General features: G+C 53.5%; 4 protein-coding genes across 4 annotated transcripts; 2 read left to right on the top strand and 2 right to left on the bottom strand.

The window, feature by feature from the left end:
- Window positions 1-980: 980 nt before the first annotated feature.
- On the bottom strand, window positions 981-3,777 carry LOC128271226 (pre-mRNA-splicing factor CWC22 homolog). Its single transcript, XM_053008670.1, has 2 exons — window positions 2,469-3,777; window positions 981-2,401 (listed from the first exon to the last, which is right to left on the bottom strand). The coding sequence occupies exons 1-2, from the start codon at window positions 3,775-3,777 to the stop codon at window positions 981-983; spliced, it is 2,730 nt and encodes a 909-aa protein (XP_052864630.1).
- A 444-nt stretch (window positions 3,778-4,221) lies between these two features.
- LOC128271225 (FMR1-interacting protein NUFIP1) lies at window positions 4,222-5,589 on the top strand. The gene has a single exon (XM_053008669.1). The coding sequence runs from the start codon at window positions 4,222-4,224 to the stop codon at window positions 5,563-5,565; it is 1,344 nt and encodes a 447-aa protein (XP_052864629.1). The 3' UTR covers window positions 5,566-5,589.
- LOC128272562 (mediator of RNA polymerase II transcription subunit 11) lies at window positions 5,586-6,145 on the bottom strand. Its single transcript, XM_053010388.1, has 2 exons — window positions 6,018-6,145; window positions 5,586-5,948 (listed from the first exon to the last, which is right to left on the bottom strand). The coding sequence occupies exons 1-2, from the start codon at window positions 6,088-6,090 to the stop codon at window positions 5,617-5,619; spliced, it is 405 nt and encodes a 134-aa protein (XP_052866348.1). The 5' UTR covers window positions 6,091-6,145; the 3' UTR covers window positions 5,586-5,616.
- A 392-nt stretch (window positions 6,146-6,537) lies between these two features.
- LOC128275753 (uncharacterized) lies at window positions 6,538-18,252 on the top strand. The gene is made up of 8 exons (XM_053014363.1): window positions 6,538-6,801; window positions 10,176-10,367; window positions 10,433-10,589; window positions 10,665-10,865; window positions 10,938-11,631; window positions 15,873-16,167; window positions 16,257-16,622; window positions 17,213-18,252. Exons 2-8 carry the CDS (start codon window positions 10,184-10,186, stop codon window positions 18,250-18,252), a joined length of 2,937 nt encoding a protein of 978 aa, XP_052870323.1. The 5' UTR covers window positions 6,538-6,801; window positions 10,176-10,183.
- Window positions 18,253-19,904: the final 1,652 nt, after the last annotated feature.

Here is a 19,904-nt window from a genome sequence, read left to right as displayed (position 1 = left end):
GGACCCGCGTTGATCCAACTTGCATCTGAAAATACATTTCAGGCAAGAGTAATGTAAACAGTACGACTGATAAGCGTAGGAAACATGGCCATAGCAAAGCACCTAGAACAATAAACCGGAAATAGACCAAAAAGATCGTCCGAGAATCGCAACGCATGCATAAAAAGAACCAGTAATAGTATAATCTTACCTGAATTTTACTATATAAGAGGCTGATTTGTAATAGATGGCATAAAGGGATTATCATTAGATATCGGAACGCTCCGGTCTTAAGTCTTTTACTGTTGGACCGTTTGATCCCGCTAGTGAGATCCCTTCCGGATGTTGACTGCATACAATCGGTTTGCACCACTCCGGTCGGAACTCTAATAGTCGGAAACTAATCTTCTCTCGGGGCCCGCCACTGTCAGGTAGTAGTACCCATCTACCCTGTCCGTCCTGGGACAAAAGAGTCGATTATCAGAACTGGTAAGTGGACGCGAGACCATCATTTCGGACCACGCTCGCCTTCGCGCGTTAGGTCCGCTCCGTAACAATTAATGTCAAATCGTTTATTTTCGCTTCGTGTGGCCCTCCAGTAAGAAGTGGTCAATAAAACAGATATGAAAAGAAAAAAGGCCTTAAATCACAAGTTTCGTTTCGTCAGAAGGGCTAATTTCACTCACTCACGCGAAACATTTCATGCAGCAAATGTTTGATATATTTCCAAAAAGGTAAGGCCACCATATGTTTGATATGTCAAATATTTGTTCATGTTCCCCTGTTAATTTTGCCCTGGCCCCGGCAAACTTTTGGCGAAGCAACGTAAAATAAGCAAATTCGATTTCGTTCCCGATCGTTTTTCCCTTCCTCTAATTCTACCCCATTTCATTATTTCGGATGTTTTCAGTTTCAAACTCTTTACAAGAATGCGTTTAAAAGGTAAGATAATTTATTTCCCGGCGATTTGCCTGACACAATTTAAGCGACACGAGTGTGTCCTAGCGGCGATCACGACGATCGCGGCTACGGTTCCGTTCCGGCATTTGCTCGCGGTACCGATCACGTTCACGATCACGGCGCTCGTCGTCGTGCACATCCTCCCGGTGGTACCGTTTGCGATAGTTTTCTTCACGGTTCCGCTGCCCAACGCCGTCTGCCGCCACCTCGACGCGATAACGATCGTCGCGTCGATGATCATCGCGTCCACGATCGTAGTCGTCTCTAGGGTCGCGCCTCTCGGGTCTCGGCTCGTTTTCCGGATTTTCTTTTCTTCTCTTTCCACTGTCCTTCGGGCGCTTGTCCCGTTTTCTGTCCTCCGCCATCGCCGTCTGTTTGCGGGCTTTGTGTGCGTCCTTTTTCGATTTGGAGCTCTCCTTCTTTCGCCGTTGCTTACGTCGATCGCGCTGCGGTTCAGAGCCACTGCTGCTACTACTACTGCTGCTGCTACTGCTACTACTGCTGCTGGTGCTGCTATCCGAAGACTCCGATGAGTCGGAGGAGCTGGAATCCGAGTCGCTGGCATCTTTCGCCGCAGCAGTGGCAGTGGCAGGAGCCGGCAACGGTGCAGCCACTTGCTTGGGGGCACTTTTCAAAAACTCTCGCAACTCATCCGTTAGCCCTCCGAGGCCGATGGAGGTGAAAAAGTTGATGGCGAAGCGCGTGTTCCTCGGGTTGTCCCGCGGGAAGAGGCCAGCGAACGGTTCCTGCAGCGTCGGGTCCTTCAGCCGGGTGCTCAGCTTGTACAGTCCCATGTACTCGGCCAGCTCCTGGAACAGGATCTTGATGAAGATGCGGCTCGAACTGGTCGTGTCCTCCTCGTTCAGCCGGATGCACGCCAGCGAGTCCCAGCCGATGGAATCGGTAAACAGCAGGTGGGCAAAGAACTTGCTCACGTTCCGCAGCCGGTTCGTGTCGAGCCGGTGCGTCGTGGTGTACGTGTCGTGAAAGATCGCCTCGAACGGCCCGATGTACATCTTGTTGATCATGCAGAATCGTTGCGCCAGCAGACCGTAAAACTTCTCGTACGTCCGCTGCTCGGCGCAGCAGTCGAGAAACATGTGGCACAACTCTTGCTCCTGGCCCGGCTTCAGTTCCATCTTCATCAGCTTGTGGGCACACTCTTCGTAATCGAGACTGGAGTGGATCGTGAGGTAAATGGTGCGCCGTAGGGCCACCAGATTCGTTTCCGTGTTGTCGATGATGGCGTCCTGTTTGCGCGAACCGTCGCCTCCCGCCGCACCGTCGTCGTCCGAGTCACTGGCGCCGTCCTCGTCGTCCGAATCGCTGCCACCGTCGCCACTGGAGGACCCACTGCCATCTCCGTCGCCATCGTCCTCCGCGTCGCTACCCAGAATTTCCTTGCTAATCTCCTTGTACTTGGTTTCGTTCGCTTCAAACTCGTTGTCCACCTTGAAGACATCTGATGGAAAACGAAAAAAAGATTAGGATCCGCCCCGGGTTGGCCTGCACACCGCCGGAAGACTTACTCAAAATGTCCTGCGTGTCCGTTGCCTCGTCCAGCATGATCAGGTGCGTGAACTGATCGTCCTCCTCGACCAACTCGAGCGCATCGGCCACGGCCACGTGGTCCTTGAAGCCGTCCTTGCGCACCTGAAACACCACCTCGATCATGTACTGGACGCGCTTGTCCAGCTTGCCCTCGTGCAGGATGTTCTTCAGCATCTCGAATATCGCGTTGATCCCCTTGCCCGACACCTCCGTCAGCTTTTGGCCCACCTCCTTCAGGAACGCGATGGCCACCTCGACCGAATCGTCCGTCGGGTTCTCCACGAGCAGCGTGAGGATCTCGAGGGCCAGGATTTCGTGCGCCACCCGCTGGTTGACCAGGTGAGCCACGAAGCGCGAAGCGGACAGGCAGATGGCCTTGTCGTTGCGCCGGAAGCCTCGCTTGAACTGAATGACCAGCCGCTTCAGCAGCAGCTCGCCAATGTTCGGAAACTTGGAGTTGATGATGGCCACCAGCGCCGCGTACACGTGCGTGAACGTCGGAGAGGCGGCCTGCGCTTGGATGATGGACCGGCAGAGCAGCCCCCGGCCGCGGATGATGTTCTCGCGCAGCAGCTCGCGCGTGATCACGCCAATGTTGTCCACGTTCACCTTGTTGATGAACCCGTGGATGGACTTCTTCAGCGCTTCCCACGAGATGCGCTGGTACGCGGCCGACGCTTTGTCCGTGATTTCGGCCTGCATCATGCGCAGCTTCGCCGGCGGAATGTACGCACCGCCCGTTTTCGACGTCAGCAGATCGACCGTCTTCCGGATGGCCGGCTTTTCGTGGCGCAGTAACGCCTCGTCACCTTCCTCTTTGCGATCGAGCGCACCTTCCGCCTTACCACCGGTGGCTTTGGTGCGCCGTGAGGCATCCTCTCGCCGATCCGCCCTTTGACGGGAGCGCGATCGAGATCGTGTTCGGGATCGTGTGCGATCTCTTCTACGGTAACCCCGGGCGTATCGACGTGAACGGTCCGGCGACCGGGAGCGGGATCGCGATCGTCGATGACGCCGTGACCGGCTTCTGCGGTCACGGCGACGCTCACTTCTCCGATCGCTTCGGGAGGCGGATCGCGAACGCGAATCACGGCCGGAACTGATTTCACCATCTTCACTCCTTTCGGTACGACGCCTTACAACCGATTTCACCCGGTTCGGTTCCGGGCTCGCGCTGCTTTCGCGCGACGGTTCCCGCGGTGGTGACGCACTGCGCTCGGTGGTCTGTTTCGGAGACGCTTTTTCATCGCTCACCGGCTTGACTGAAGGTTCCTCGATATCCGGCATAGTGTGCTCGTGGTCGCGGTTCGTGTATAGTATTTGGATTGGTCACGGTGAAGCGTTAAATACAGCAAAATCGTTAGTAACTATTGCTGCGCAGGTAAACATTGAAGCGCCATCGAAACTGGTATTGCGTTGAGCGCAATGACGTTTGCTGTCAAAAGTGGTATAAAGTGGTCGAGTCGAGCGAGTTTTGTTTGCTGGAAGGAAACGAAATAAAAATCGAAAAATGCTATTTAAACTCTTTCTGCTGTCACAATAAAGTTCTAGCGAATCTTTTGCTGCGTATTATCAAAATTATTCCCAAATACCTCCATTATAAAGCTTCATTCAACGCATTATTATTGCTTCATGGTGCGTTTGGGGAAGTACATAAACTGATCTTCGGCTCCGTACGATCGCGCCTGAACCGAAAGTAAACACAAAACGTGCTCGTGTCGCGCCGACAGCATGGCGCAAGAAAAGAACGAAAAGTTTCGGCTCCCGGGCCCCAAATTTAAGGACGAGGTACAAAAATCGCTCGATTGCTACAATCGGCATTTGAATCCTCACTTTTCAACGCCGACCGGAATGTTGCTGCCACGTGATAAACAACCGCCGCCTATGTTTGGGCCACGAGGACCGACCGTACCACCGCAGTATTTGCCAGCTCAACGTCACAACTCACGGAAGCGGCCCGCCGGTGGCTACAATGGTCATCCCTCCCAACCGCGTCAACCGTTTCGGTGCGGTCAGCCACCACGAGGCGGCCCACCAGGGCTCGAGAAAGATGTGGTTCCGGAGTTGCTTCGCCTCGATTGGAACCTTTGGTGCGCCGGGTGTGATGTGAACTGCCGAAACGAAGAGGAGTACCGTGAACATCTCGATCGGCACCAGCCCTGCGCTGTGGCGGGCTGCACATTCGTTGGCCATCCGATGGTGATGAACAAACACGTCCACAAGGTGCACGGGGCCAATCGCCCGGATGCTACGGAAGCGATCGCTAAGCCACCATCGAACGTAGAGATTGAACGGTGGCGCGAAGAACGTCGCAAACGGTATCCCACTAAGCAGAACGTTATTGTCCGACAGCAGGCCCAAGAGGAACGGTTCAAGCGTGGGGAGCGGATCGAGGAAAATAAGGAACGATTTCCAAAGCGGCCCGGGGCGAATGAAACACAACACGACAAACCGTTCGTTGCTTCCAAAAGACAGAAACGTCGACGACGGGGGAAGGTGGCCGATAAGTGCCCCGCAGAGAAAGACTCCGGTACCGGGAGGATAGCGTTTGCCGGCACTGCCGCTCTGGAGGACTACCGGGAACCAACGGCAAGCAGCAACGCGCTCGGTATGCTAGGAGCCTACGGTTCGGACAGTGCGAGCACATCGGAAGATGGGGAAGACAGTGTCTCAATTGAAACGAAACAACCGAGCATCGTTGCCCAGAAACCGGATGTTCCGGAGGTGCTTGGCGAAGGGCAACAAAATGATGATGGCCAGAGAGAGGAGGTGCCGCCGACAGCGGCACCAATGGTAGCAGAACGGAGCGAGGAGAAAGACCCACAAGGCAGCAAGCCAAAGCATCGCGGGAAGCCAAGTGATGCCATCGGCGAGCGGCCAACGAAAAAGTTCTTGCTGGACTACTCGAAACTGCGGCGATCGACCCAAAACACCATGCTGGAAAAGCTGCTGGACTCGGACATCCGGCACGAGCGAAACGTGCTGCTGCAGTGCGTGAGGCACGTGGTGTCGAGCCAGTTCTTTGGCATTGGCCAGTCTGAAGAGCCAGACGTAAAGGAGAAAGCGGATATATGATGAAAATAAAATGAGCGCCTCTTTTATTTGATGCAAAGAAACCAGAGCATATTAGAGCATTACTCCGGCGGTGGTGGATGCAGTGTTTTGGCCAACCCGGTTCCCTGGCATACGGTTGTTCTGTATGTACCGGAGTTTGCACTCTTCCAGGTCCTTAATGCGCGACTTGACGTGCTGTATGCGGTGCCACGCCATCTGCAACACTTTGGCCGACGCGTACCCGGAACCCTCGTGCGGCTGCCCGGTGGACACTTGCGTCAGGTAGTTGATCTGCTCGGACAGCTTCGACTCGACGTTGTTCAGCGATTTCAGGAATTGGTTCACGTTCGTTTCCGTTGCCTTCTGGCTCGTTTTCTCTTTGCTCAGCTCCAACAGTGCCGCACCTGAAAAAGTGGAGCTTAAGCGACACAAAACGGAGGGTGACCCGACCCGGCCGGGCCAACTGCTGTTACCGGCGCTTTGGAGACACAGAATAAGTTCTCTTTCGATCAGATCGAGAGCCTGTATTTTGTCGATCGCGGTCATTTTGAGCCGCAAACTGGAAGCAGAACTGCCCCCGGAATCGCCTACTGTGTTTGTGTTTTGGTTCGCGTTTGACAGATTCTGCAGCCTGCATCTCTACTGACAGCACGATCTGACAGCCTGAGCAGCTGTCTTGCGAGATTCATCGCACAAAACGGGCAAGAGTCGCAAACACAATCCGCGGTGGAAAGAAATAAGTCTCGTGTGTGCGGTGCGGCGGTGTACTCGGTCGAAAAATGATGTTCTGCCCTTTTAGTTTTTACGCTTCGTAGTGGGCAGGAGTTCGCAACCTGCTTGTTTTGTTGTGAGTGGTGTTCCGCGATCTGTGATACCAATTCTTGATTTCGCTTCGATTACGTTCTTTTGTCCGCGCCCCGACGCATCACGGAGGTCACAGTTTGCCGTGCCTCTGTTCGAAGCTCTGGCTCCAAGGATGAAACTGCTGCTGCTGGTCGCTGGTGAATGCTGAGTGCACTTTTCGGAGGATCCTACCGCGAAGAGTAACAGAAAGAAAAGAAGAACAAAAAGGCCAGAGCATAAGAACCACACACGGAACACAGAGGGCGTACAGGGTTTCTTCGACACCGGACGGCGACGTGAGTGTGCGAGACGAAGGGAGCGAGGAAAATATTTTTGGGAAGCAGAGTGATCTTGCCATCCTTCGGAAGACGGTTTCGGGTGAAAGAGAATTTTTCGGCTTTTCCTCTTTCCTGTGTAAGTGATGCTAATTATAAATCTGAGTATGGGAATATTTTATGTATTTGCTTTACGAACTTTCGAACCACGAGCGAGAGCGAAGAGGAGAGAAACGGACGGTCCGGAATGTCTAAAAGGCCAAATGTGTGTCCTGGGGCACAAAGCGAATGTCCTCCGTCCGCTTGCTTCCGGTGCCGTGCGTCGTGTTTTCCATCGCAGTACGCGGTGATAAATCGATGAGTCAACCTTGCACTGAACGCGATTGATAACAACAAGCGTCAGGTGCAGAGCGCAGCAGCCATTGGAAGCCTTGATCTTTCGCCGAAACATTCACACATGTCGCGCGCGCTGTTGCTGCCGTTTGGGATCGCAGATGAAAAAGAAACACAGCCGTCGTCGTCGTAGTTGTCGGATGGTGATCGTTGGACATTTCGGGGGGTTCTGTGTGTCGCCATGAAATTTATTTTTCTATTTATAGCACCACGACGATCGAGAGCCGCCGAATGGTGGTAAATCTTTGAAGCGCTCGTCCCCTAGATCGGTCTATCGGCCGCGCAGAAGGCGCTGTGAAAAGGGTCGCTGTTGGAGGGGTACGCACGAAGGTTCATAAAATCCGTGCGAGAAAAGTCCGGCTCGCCTCTCCCGGAGTGCCGGGAGTCGCGATGTCTGCAGTGCGTAGCGAATGAAACGCGAAGCCACAATGCAACGGACGGCTTGTGGATGCTGCGTGAGCGATCCGCCCAGAATCTTGAATGTCACTGCTACGCTGTGAGAAAATGGGTGTGAGATGATTTTCGTTGTTCTCCGCGTGGTGAACGATTCCCTGTCCACACCAACGGGCGGGCGGCGTGATTGGTGCCACCTTGTTGGTGAGCGCGGAGAAACGAAGCCACCCCACAGAGTGCTTTGATCGTCTCAAATGGATTTTTGTTTACCAACCATCGGCACAGGGGCAATCGTAGCAAGCTTAGTTGGGATGCTAAATGGCATTTGCAACAAAAATGAAATTAATACAGCTCAATGCGACGTATTTGGTGTGTGCATCCCCTTTACTCTAAGGCTTACAACGAAATAAACAATGCGCCAACCCGTGTAAACATGTTGTTCCCTGATTTGACGGAATTTCGTTTCAAGATGGATAAATCAATTCCATATCATGTCACTTTAAAGGGGCAATTTCACTAACCAAGCCCCACCGAGACCGACATCAACAATCAATAGAGAGAGAGAGAGCACTAGCACGGTTCGTTTAAGGCCAACTTGTTTATGAGATTCATTTACCTCCCAAATTGGAGCAATGCCAGAGCGCGCAATGTTGACGAGAATGAATTATTCCGGGGCGCAAGCTTCTCACCCGTTGATGCGGTCATATTTTACTGTTAAATGACACACATTCGTCGGTTCGAAAGTTCCCACACTCGATCCGTGATTTGATCGTCCGAAGAAGTATGTTCAAGAAAGTATGCAATGCCGAGGTGTCGAGAACCGCGCAAACTAATTGGTACTACTTTTGCAAATCTCCCAACAATTTTGTTGTTTTTTATGAGCTGGCAGGGCAATGGGCAACGTATTTGAAATATAATAACCATGTTGAAAACACCTGCACCTCTCGCACCCGCGGGAGTATTTTTGCGTAACGTCCGTCGTTTGGTAGACGTGACGCCTTTCTGATGACCGTACCGAAGGCCGAAGATCGTCAGGAGATCGTGCGCACCGGCCGCCAGCCAGCCAGTAAGGAGAAACTACCTTTTTTTTTTGCTCTCTTTCAAAAAGTTCTGCCAACTTTTGAGCCGTTTTAAATAACGGGACGACGGTCGCCGTCAGCGCACGGCGAATGCTGGGCTAGGGTTTCCTCGGCAGTAGCGATTGTGCCCTATCGCGGTGATGCAGAATTCTGCACGGTAGAGAGCGGTGTCGGTCCGGCGGCTCCCGCGGATTCGGTTGACTTTTACGGTGACCGTGAGGTGAGAACGTTCAAGTCCAGGACCCCGTGCGCGGGCATTGCAGCGGAAATCGATCGTTATGAAATACGAGGTGCGCCTGTGTCTCGGTGGCGGCAGTAGTACATGATGGCGTAAGTTTTTGGTCGTTGCATTGGGGCGTGCAGGAAGAAAGCCAGCAACGTTTCCGTTTGTTTGGTTTTTCTGTTGCAGAGACGATGCTAAATCTGAAAGCCAGTAATCTGCTTCTAATCCGTGCGTGTGAGCCGCCAGCCCAGCCCAGCAGAGAGAGAGGTCGGAAGAGGAAACGAATAATTTTAGAACTATTCAAACGACAGGGCGCGCAGCATTGTGCGCAGGACCCCCCCAGGTGCGGTGGCTGGCTGCATATGGTGAAGTCGGTGCGGCGACGGCAGTGAACCTGGCGATCCTTGCTACCCCACAATTTGCCGTTTATCATCTAACGCGCCCGTGAATAATCAGGCGGACAGGATTTTTTCGAAAACGAAGCAACTGTGCGCGATCGTGTGTGATCATGGCGATGAACCAGAACTATGTGGTGCTTCTTTGGTACATTATCATGGTGATAATCTTAATATATCTTTTCGTGTTTTCGCAATAGTCAACGATGTGCAATGCGTCTGCGACGGCGGGCACTACGACGGCGACGAAGGCCAGTGATGGTCATCGAACACATCTCCAACGAACGGCATGAGCTCTGGCAATCGCGCGCGGCGATCATCGAACCCGGCTCAAACCGATCGATCGATCGACCGTCGCCAGAAAGGATACTGGCCGCGCTCCGTTGACCGACGCGATTTGGCGAAGAAAATTTCACGAATCATAAATCTAGCTTGTTATAAATAAACCGCGGATTGCGGGAATGAAGTGTGCCATAACCGAGGATGGGCGAACTGAAATGAGACATTTAATAAGCGGCGGCGTCCGGGCGGGCGGGTCGGGCAACACTGGAAGTATATGATTTATTTCGTACACAATCACTGCACGATCGCGCGATCAGCGTGATCGCGCGGTCACTAAATTGTAAATAAATAATGGCAATAAATATGAGTACTTTATCAATGTGAAACGGATTTTCATTTTTACCCCCCTTCAATCAGTATCATCTCTGTTCAATCGCTATGCCCAAATTCCACAACTGAGACCGCTTCACCGCGGCGATCACTTGCGTGCGTCATGCTGATAGGACTAAAAACAGGCCATTACCAGTGGTGGTACTTTTTCTTCGTGTTGTTGCCTTTCTGCGACCGCGTATGGACTATTTTTGTATGGCCCGGTATGGCCCGTTGTAATACGATCTGTCTGTTTGAAGCTGGATTACTTAACGTATTACGAAGAAGGGTTGTTGGGTTGTTGGGTGACCTCATCGCACGCGGAACAAGTGTGGAATGTGTGATGGCTAAGTAATTGTTTTTGCTTCCGTCTCCGTAGGACACGCAATGGACACTTCGTCGATCACCGTGCAGGCACAGTACTCCTTCAAGGGTTCCAACAACGATGAGCTGTGCTTCAAGAAGGGCGAAATCATCACTCTAACACAACGCGAAGAGGGCGGTTGGTGGGAAGGAACGCTCGGCGATAAGACCGGGTGGTTCCCGAGCAACTACGTGAAGGAATATGCCGGTAGGATTCGGTCGGGCGTTTTCTGTATGAGCGTTTCCCATTAACGGCCTGCGAAACCTTTGTAGGTCCACTGCCCCTGTCGGAAACGATACGACCACCGGAGGAAATCCAAGCGTTCCGGTCGGTGGTGTACCGTGATCTGTTGGAAAGCGAAAAGGCGCACGTTGCCGAACTGCGCGGGATGGTTGAGAATTTCCTCGAACCACTGGAGACCAGTCAAATGTAAGTAGTGCCCTGTGCCGACCCTTGCCTCATTGTGCCACTGAAGGTGGATGCGTCCTTTCCTTTTGTTTGTAGCCTCTCCGCCAGCGAGTACACGCAGTTGATGTGCAACTTTGTCGAAGTGGTCGAAATGCACGAAGAGTTCTTGCTCGAGCTCGAGGAATCGAACGACCGAGTGGGGAAAACGTTTCTCTCGAAGGCGCCGACGATGAAAAAGCTGCACCAAGCGTACTGTGCCGCCCATCCCCGAGCCATTGTAGTAGTGGATAAGTTTCGGTAAGCACTTATTGGCTTGTGGATGGCTTTCTGGGGTCGCTTCTAACAGTTTACTGTAATTCCCGGGTCCAGCGAGGAGTTGAATGTGTTCATGGAAAAGCAGGGAGCCGCCAAGCCGGGTCTGTTGGTGCTAACTACGGGGCTGTCGAAGCCCTTCCGACGGGTCGATAAGTACGCCGCGATACTGCAAGAGCTCGAGCGGCACATGGAAAGCGGACACCCGGATCGGGGTGACACGCAGCGCAGTATCGCCGTGTACAAGGATATTGCGTCGTCCTGTTCGGCCACACGGCGACAGAAGGAGCTCGAGCTGCAGATACTGACCGGGCCGGTACGTGGTTGGCAGGGTGCCGAACTGAGCACGCTGGGCGACATCCTGCACATGGGCAGTGTTGCCGTCGGACCGGAGCACAAAGATCGCTACCTGGTGCTGTTTCCGCAAACGCTGCTGATACTGAGCGTCAGCCAGCGGATGAGTGCGTTCAAGTACGAGGGCAAGCTGCCACTAACGGGCATCACCGTCAGCCGGCTGGACGACACGGACCAAATAAAGCACGCGTTTGAAATCAGTGGGCCGCTGATCGATCGCATCGTTGCCGTGTGCCAAGGGCCAGCGGAAGCGAATCGTTGGGTCGAGCTGCTCGGTGCAAAGTCGGGCCACAGCAGCAGTGCGGGATCGGAGCAACAGACCAGTGGCAGCGCGGTGGCCGATTTGAAGCGCAACGTTAGCAGCTCGGCGGTTAATATACCGCAGCCTCCACCACACGTAAGTACATGCAGGACGCTGTTGCGCGCGGTGTGGCCAGACAGTCCGCTTCCCTCCTGGAACGTGGTGTCTTGAAACAGAAATAACTCGCCGTTTGGTCCGTCCACCACTTTGTTGCCTTTTGGAAGGTCTTTCGACTACTGTTGATGCTGCCAACCGTTTTGGGGTCATTCAAATTTATGTTATTTCTGTTTTATTTTCCTTTTTCTTCTATCCACTCTCTCTTTCTTTCTCTTTCTCCCTCTTTCTCTCTCTCTCTGTTGATCGTCACCTTTTTTCCCTTGGACCAATCATTTGCTTGACCCCGCTGGGTGGCATCTTCTACGTTCACCTTTGCCCCCCCCGCTCTCTCTGTCTGTCTGTCCTTCATTTTAAATCTTCCTTTAACTTTGCGGCACACGAAACGCAAAGCGCAAACAATTAGAACTTGATTCGCGTGGCTATAGTACGCGTGTATCGGTGTGTTCGTACGGTGGCAACGGGGAGTGGTACAGTGGCTACGGTGCCGAGTTTGAGGTTACCTATCCACCGTCAAGCTATCCGCCAACTGCACCGTACGCTCAGCTAACTGCCTACTTTCGGCGACTGTTCCGTGCCGGGCAGCTATCGCGCTACGTCGTGCAGGCTCTACTGTACCCGCAAGTGACACAAGCTTACGACCGGAGTGAGGTCGTGATGCGCCGAAAGCGCCATAAGACGACCGCCCGTATGCAAAGGCGAGAAAAAGAGGCCGCTGCACAAGCGCAAGAAACTGTAGCAGCACCAACAGCGTCACCCGACTCGGCCGGTACCGATCGGCAGAATAAGCAACGGGCTCCACCAACACATAGTTACGCGTCCGATTCGAGTTCCGATTCTGGTTCGTGTGCATCGTCGTCGTGTTCGATGGATCGCTCGAATCTGCAGCGTCAGAATGCGCTGGACTACGCGGAGGAAGCGGACGACGAGGCCTACGAAACGATTACATTTTTTGCCGGGAAAGCCAGGGACGAAAATGAAGGGTGCAGCGCGGACAGTACGGTGTACGAAAGCTACACTGAACGGGACAAATCGGGACATAGTTCAAATCCAGAGAGCGCTACTTGCGCATCGTTCACCTACGAACAAAGTGCGGAAGTTGGCACGAATGATGCGGACGCGACGAATGATCGCAGCTCCGAAATGATTGGCTCCGTTGCCGTCCCTTGCCTGCGGCTGAATGACCACGATTCCGTTGAGAGCCGCGGCGGGTCGCATCCGCGTGGCGGTTCCAGTCGAGCGTCGGGAATTCATACGTCCACCGCTCGGTTGCTGTTGGGCGAGCTGAAGCAGCAGTGCTCGGAACAGTCGCAGGTGTCCAGCTTCGAGCATCGAGTCAGGCACGGGCGAATGGCGTGCGAGGATCTGCTGAACCTGGACGAGTCGCTGCGGATCAATCACTCGCTGCAGGAGAAAACAATCGCCGAGGAACGGCACAGTATGCCGACGTACTTTGTGGGCAATCGGTTCAACAGCTCGTCGGTAACCGAAATATACATTCCTACGTGGAAAGACGATGGTCAGGCGGTGGCACCGGCGACGAACGGCCGGACCGATCGGAGCAGCGTGCATTCCAGTTCGCTCGAGCTTCCCGCCACCGTCCTTCCGGTGCCGGACGCGATGGCGGCCGAGTTGTTGTACAACTTTACACCGGCGGCGGATGGTGGCCCCAGTGTTGGGTGTTTGTCGCGCGAGCAGTCTCCATTCCGTAAGCATTCACTCAATTCCGATAAAAAACTTGTGCTAAATCCGACTCATCATAGAAAAGGCAAGGACGATGCTTCACACTGCACCGAAAGCAGCGACCAATCGAATCAAAAGTGTGGCGTCAAAACCGAACCGTCAGCAGGAACAGCAGCGCCATCAAGACGGTGCGTTAGCTATCAGTACGTGCAACTGGCCGGCACTGGACAATTGGCGGTGCCACCCGGCGGTAGTGCACAGGACGCCGTTGATTCCAATAACAATCCCAGTTCCGGTGACCTCAGCCGTACCGTGCTGAGTGATAAGAGCGAGGAATACGGAGAGGATTTAGAGAGCACGGCCCGGGCATTGACCCCGAGGCGGTTGGGACAAACCCACCACCACCACAATCACCACCGGAAGTGCCGGTTTTGTAGCTTTTCCTCGCGCGGCCACAGCCCCCACTCGAGTGACTCAGGTATGGCCGGTAGTTGTACGATCTCGTCGCCCGACGGTCCGCCTAAATTTTCCGGTTCCGATTTTCTTCTTTGTGATTATGCAGAGCAGCGTGCAATAAGCGACGCTAGCGTACGGCAAGAATCGACGAGCACTGGTCCCGGTATCGGGGAACCGGAATCGTGCTGCTGCTCGACGCCTTCGTCCTTGCGACAATCGCGATCCAGCCACAATTTGGGCCGCTTTGCACTGCTGCGGGACAGTGAGTTCGAATTCACCGACAGTGGTCAGTACGATCACCATCCTAAAGTGCCGCCTCCTTCTCATAACTCGGCGCAGGACACTTTGCCGCAGGACCAGCGGGTTGATGGGGAGACGATAGAGCAATCATCCGGTGCGCGGGTTGAAAACGATCACCGGTCGGTACGCAGCCGGAGTGAAGATCGTGTTTCGTCGTTCTCGGTGGCACCGTTGTCGCCGCACGCGAGTCTCGGACCGCGTCACTACTGTGGCCGCAGTCGCATCGTGGTGAATCTGTACGATCGCGCGTCGTTCACGGGCCGAGAACCGGGCGTCGACGATGCATTGGCGGACGATAGAGTAACGTACAAAACGGGCCTGTATGCTCACTGGTGGAAGAAAGAGAAGCTTCCGATATTCATTGTCACCCCAAACCACGAACCGTTGAAGTTGCCACCTGCGTCGGGCCCACTATTGCCACACCGTCGGGTCACGATCACCAACAACAGGCCACAGGAGCAGCAGCAGCAGCAGCATCAGCAGCATCATCAGCCGCAACAACCGCGTGTCTTAATCGCTCCCAATCTTTCCTCCAATTCCAACGCCACCACTGAAGCTGCTCGGGGTTCAGGCAAGAGTGTTTCCCTTTTGTTTTTGCTTTTGTTTGGCTGAGTTTTCGTCCCCAAGTCGTTCTCTCTTTCTCTCTCGTTTTTTGGTTGTTTGATTGTTGTGATCGTTTTACTTATTGCTCATTATGTTATGGTTTGGATAGACATTTCCACATATTTGGTGATCGATAGTGTAACAGCGATTAAACTACTTTTTCGGTTTTATTCGGCTTCTTGTGATCGAGTGATCGAACAAACATCTCGCGCTCTCTCTCACACACTTCTCACTTCCACTGCTCATTTGCGTTGTTGTTGTTTCTCGTGATCGTTGTGCTCTGCAGCAAGCAACAGCAAGTTGGTTTATTATTTTCGTTTCGTTTAGCGCACTGCCTGAGCCCCATTAAAGAGCCTTCATTCAAAGCCTTTTACTAATCCTGTGTAGAGAGCATTTCATTTCGCTTTCCGACCCCGCCCCGTTCCACGAGTGATCCTCGGCGTCCGAGTGAAGCTGGTGACCACACGCCTTCGCCGCCGGTTCCCTTTCATTGCTTTCTGTGGCAGACCAGCGTGACTCATAATTCGCGTGGCATTCATCGAGTCGGCAATGGTCGCAGAGAACGGTCATACACGGTGCATCTAGCAACCAATGAATGTCCTTGAACGCATCCGACGATGGCGTTGTTTTGGGAGTGGCAATAGAATTTTCAGTTCTTGGTTAAAAAGATTTGCAAACTATTCTTGTTTTTTTACCAGCCCTGCAAAACTGAGTTTCGTCATAATGTGCCGGCAAACATGTTCGTCCGGCAAACATTGTTTCACCCCAAATCATTCCACCCCATTGGAGTAGGCTGTCACTGCCTGAGATTACCCAACGGACGGACTCACAGCATGCACGGCACGGTTTGGTTCAACACCACAAAAATCGGATCTAGCTTATCGGGACAATAAATCCCCACTGTATCGAAGGATATTCTTTTCGGATGATTTCCAGATTTATGGTCTGGATCAGGTCTATATTTCTATCAAACAAATTCTGAATCAATGCTTTCGTGCTCATCATTGGTTGCTAGATGCCTGGTTGGTTGCCTTCGCTGACTAGATGAATGTCCACGCGAGATTGGCTGAACCTTCACCCAGCGTGTGTGTGTGCCTTTGTTTGATGGCATGATTCAATCAGAACACATGAACGAAGTGGCCCCGTGCTAATGACCCGTATGCTTTCTGTCGTCACTTCAGATGTCACCACCGGCCCCGGCAACCAGCAGCACCGGCACCACCGGGAGCAGCCATCCGTCCCGAAGCGGAACGTCCAGCATCGTGCAGCACATGTCGCAACACAAACGCAGCCAATCGTTCAACCACCACCTAAGCTACAATCAGGTGGTCCAGCAGCAGCAACAACAGCAACTAAAGCAACATCCACCGAATCCAAGTCTGTTACCTTCCCAGAGCTCCCTGAGCACGGCGGGCCGTCCCGAGGCAAACCTGGTGCCGGTGGTGGTGGCAAGTCCAAAAAATTTTTCGGAAAGAGGCAAGACCACAACCAAACCAAGCCACGGCCAAACGGTTTGAATCCTTCGTCCTTCGCTAATGTCCTCCACTCTTTTTTGTATCGCGCAGCTAACTGGAACATCACCAACCTAAGACCGTCTCCTCCACTGCGTCCAGCGTTTCTCAGCTCGATCGCGACCGGTGGCAGTGGCGGTGGCGGAACCGGACGCAGCGTAAGCATCACCGGAAGCATCGGTGGAGCCGCTGGGAGTTGCGTTGGGGGAGGTAGTGGCCATGGCGGTGGTGCTGGCAGTGGTAGCGGTTCGCTCAACAATTCCGACGGTGCCAGCCATCATCATCCTCATCACCACAGTTTGTCGTTCAGCCCGAGCGCCAAGCTATCGCCCACGTACGAGGAGGACGCTTTGGTGCTGCGCGTCATCGAGGCGTACTGTGCCGCCTATCAGAGCACCTCGCGCAACACGATGCACTCAGGTAGGTGGTGTCAACCACGGCTCCGATCGTAGTGTCCGCTTGCTTTTCTGAAACCTTGGAATGATTTTTTGTTGCATTGTTACTGCTATGTTTCCGTTTTCCTCCCCGAATATAGTTTCTTTTCCCCCACCCGGCGAGTGGCTGCATGGGCTGCATTATGCGCTTCTAATTTAAGTTTGCTAACACTTTGTGTTGTGTGCCACCGAGTAATCCACCAAGCCGCACGCTGAAGACCCAACGACAGAGAGACAGACAGAGAGAGAGAGAAGTTTAGAAGCCACCGGGCGGCATTGGGCACGTTTGTTGTTCCTTTGTTTTTCGTTTTCATTTGCATACCCCATTTTTGCACAAGCGTGTTGTAAATGAAATGATAAGGATATTCTCCTGTTTTACCTTTTATCGTGTTCTTTCTTCTCTTCCACTCGACTCCGAATATGCTCGGGCCTCGGGGGGGCGTTTGGTGCGCCAACATTTTTACCAACCATGTCCCATTGTCGGAAAATGGTTCCTCTGGTTGGTTGCTAAATCTGGGGAAAATGTGGCCTCCGCACACGCACACACACACACACGCACGCACGCACACGATACAGCACTGTTGCCGTGGACGCCCTGTCTGCCGATCCGCGGCGGAAAGCTGAAAACGAGCAAACACTTTTCCTCGTCCAACCCGCAGCTACCGTTGTTCGCGTGCTCGTCCCTGTCCTCCTATCTGCCGGCGGCCGTGGGCAGCGGTGGCATCAAGAACAGCCGTACGCACACCTCGACGAACAGCATCAACTCGTCGCACATTTGGCGCGAAGCGAGTCCGAACAGTTTCAATCTGTACGCGGCATCGATCGCCACCCTTACGGTCGGCCCTCACAATCAGCAGCAGCAGCACCAGCAGTACCAACTGGCCCAGGCGCAAAAGCAAAAGCAACGTGCCCGTTACTCGATCGGGGGCTACGGTAGCACCGAGTGGCGCTCGCACTCGGAAGAATCGGCCGTTCGGCCGGCCGTCGTCGTCGGATCGCGCTCCAAAAACGCACCGAAAACGAGTGCCGCCGGGTACTGCAATCCGATTGCGCGGTCCGGCTCGAACTACGATAACATATTTATGAACGCCAACACCAACACCCCGTTGCTGTCGCGCGTCTCGAAGCAGCAAACGGTGTGGACGAATGCAAACTCGCCGAAGGCGCATCTCTATCAGCACCATCAGCACCATCTGCAGCACCAGCACCGGTACCAGCACCGGTCGGCAAGTCGCGAGCAGGACGAACCGCCGGAACACCGGGAGACAAGCCCTCCGCCACCGGCACCCGAAGGTGGCAGTGGGTACGACGGCAGTACCGGTAGCGTTTCCTCGTCGCTGTACGATCGACGGCTCAACCGATCGTTCGAGACGGCGCAAGGGCTAAACCGGAACTCGAAAATATCGCAGCTACGCCGGTCCACTCCGCAGCTCAATGGCGTCGATGGAGGAGGCCCTCGGCGCCTCGGCGGTGACGATGACGACGACGACGACGATCGGGATGGCAGTGTCCTGAACGAGGAGGACGCAAACTTGCGGGGCGACGACACCACATCCCGGAACTCGGTCTCGTGTTGCAACAAACTGTGGATGTTTTACTGGCAACACCACCGATAGGGTCGGTGAAATCCGTAGTCGCTAAATGGTCGCTCCTCTTTTTTGTTCGGGTTCTTTTCAACAACAACGTGAGCACGAGTGATCCCCACCAATGGTGATCACTATAAACACACACACATACAACCACACAGATACACACTTTTCTAGCCTTTTACAATCCGGAAGCGCCGATGCACTAGCAAAGCTAACACGGAGCATCCACCAAGCAGACTTCCCCTCGCTAATAAGTGCTTAGCATAAACCATACACTAGTTACTGTTTGCTCGTACTAAACCGAAACCGTTTTGTGGGGTGCCCCCCCACGGTGGTGCCCCCACACGCTAAAGAGTGGCGTAAATTCTCTGTGCTGATGCTGGGACCTTTATGTTTCTGTTCTTTTATGCGCCACCGATGCCAAAAACCATCTCGATCACGCCCATCAATCCACCCAGTAACCACCATCATCGATAAGCGTCATCGTTAACGTGACACGTGGCCTTGCTGATCAGGGAACGATCAGCTCTGCGATCAGGTGTGGTGGTGTGATGGCCTGCTGCCTGCAGTCACAACACTGGATTGGCCGCGGGCCCTATACAATTAATTTATTATTTGAAAGCTTGCTTTAGCAGATGGTACCAGAGAAAATAGGAATAAAGCCGCGGCGGAATCGGGCGGCACAATCGTATGATCGTCGGTGTACTGTAACACACGAAGTTGTAATAAAAATCCAAACCAACCGATAGCGTATGTGATATTAGATTAGAAAATGCACCGCTACGTTCCGGGTTAGATCAAGTCACAACTCAAAAGACTAATCGAACGATCGAGCTTTGGGTTAGTCAGCATCGGATGATGTTCGGAGTGTGTTGTAATTAGTAGGAAAATTATGCTTAAGATGATGCTTTCGCCTTTGTTAAGAACTGGAACACCATCGGCTACGTCGTGGACGGAGACACCAACAGCGTCGTCGGTGATTTAATTGGGTTTCGTGCAGAGAGTCGTACGTCGGCGGCAACCTACGGCTTATTTACGGTCCGCCGCTGGGAATCGGGATGCTGATAGAGACGAATGATAGCAGCGTGTGTTTGTGTGTCCCACCCGGCGGCCCGTGCCGGCCAAAAACTCCCGGTTCGGCCTCGGGGAACGCAAACACAACAATGGTGGGTGAAACACAAGTCACGGCGGCGCGAGGGCAGCCGGGATTCCGAGTTCCGAAAAGTGTGAATAATTACCGCCCATGAGTGACCTCGTCGACGGTGCCGCCGCCCCAGGCCCAGGCCAAATGGGGAGCAACCGCATAACAAGAGACACCTTGGGCACCGGCTTCGCGGGGTCGTGTTTTGAAGTTTGGAGACACACAAAAAGCTGGGAAGACATATTAAAAAGTGGAACATAAATTCTCCTCCCTCGCGGGCGCGCGCGGCCGGAGTGACCCAATTATTCGTTTCTTGTTTGACGCTGAGGCCGTGTGGTCGCCGGTTTCGGAATGAGATTTTTGTCTGTTGCTTTGTGTGTGTGCGCGCTGGGTTGATGATCTGTTTAATCTTAATTTCTCTTGCCGGGTTTTATCTTTTTCTACGCATTATTTTGAGCGCCGCGCCCCTCTTTATACAGTGTCCACTTGCGAACACACCTTATTCTCAAACTCCGGATGGCGGTCGGCGGTAATTTTG

Source organism: Anopheles cruzii, chromosome 3 (genome assembly GCF_943734635.1).
Source record: "Anopheles cruzii chromosome 3, idAnoCruzAS_RS32_06, whole genome shotgun sequence".
NCBI lineage: Eukaryota > Metazoa > Arthropoda > Insecta > Diptera > Culicidae > Anopheles > Anopheles cruzii.
Note: the sequence above shows the minus strand (reverse complement) of the source record. Positions and strands in the feature narration are given on the sequence as shown.

What these genes read in the sequence shown, in the direction of transcription:
- LOC128275753 (XM_053014363.1), top strand. Translation starts at nt 10,184, where the DNA reads ATGGACACTTCGTCGATCACCGTGCAGGCACAGTACTCCTTCAAGGGT. An exon ending in CTACGTGAAGGAATATGCCG is followed by an intron (nt 10,368 to 10,432) that starts GTAGGATTCGGT and finishes AAACCTTTGTAG; the next exon opens with GTCCACTGCCCCTGTCGGAA. An exon ending in AAAAAATTTTTCGGAAAGAG is followed by an intron (nt 16,168 to 16,256) that starts GCAAGACCACAA and finishes TGTATCGCGCAG; the next exon opens with CTAACTGGAACATCACCAAC.
- LOC128271226 (XM_053008670.1), bottom strand. Translation starts at nt 3,777, where the DNA reads ATGCCGGATATCGAGGAACCTTCAGTCAAGCCGGTGAGCGATGAAAAA. An exon ending in GGACACGCAGGACATTTTGA is followed by an intron (nt 2,402 to 2,468) that starts GTAAGTCTTCCG and finishes GTTTTCCATCAG; the next exon opens with ATGTCTTCAAGGTGGACAAC.
- LOC128272562 (XM_053010388.1), bottom strand. Translation starts at nt 6,090, where the DNA reads ATGACCGCGATCGACAAAATACAGGCTCTCGATCTGATCGAAAGAGAA. An exon ending in TCTGTGTCTCCAAAGCGCCG is followed by an intron (nt 5,949 to 6,017) that starts GTAACAGCAGTT and finishes CCACTTTTTCAG; the next exon opens with GTGCGGCACTGTTGGAGCTG.
- LOC128271225 (XM_053008669.1), top strand. Translation starts at nt 4,222, where the DNA reads ATGGCGCAAGAAAAGAACGAAAAGTTTCGGCTCCCGGGCCCCAAATTT.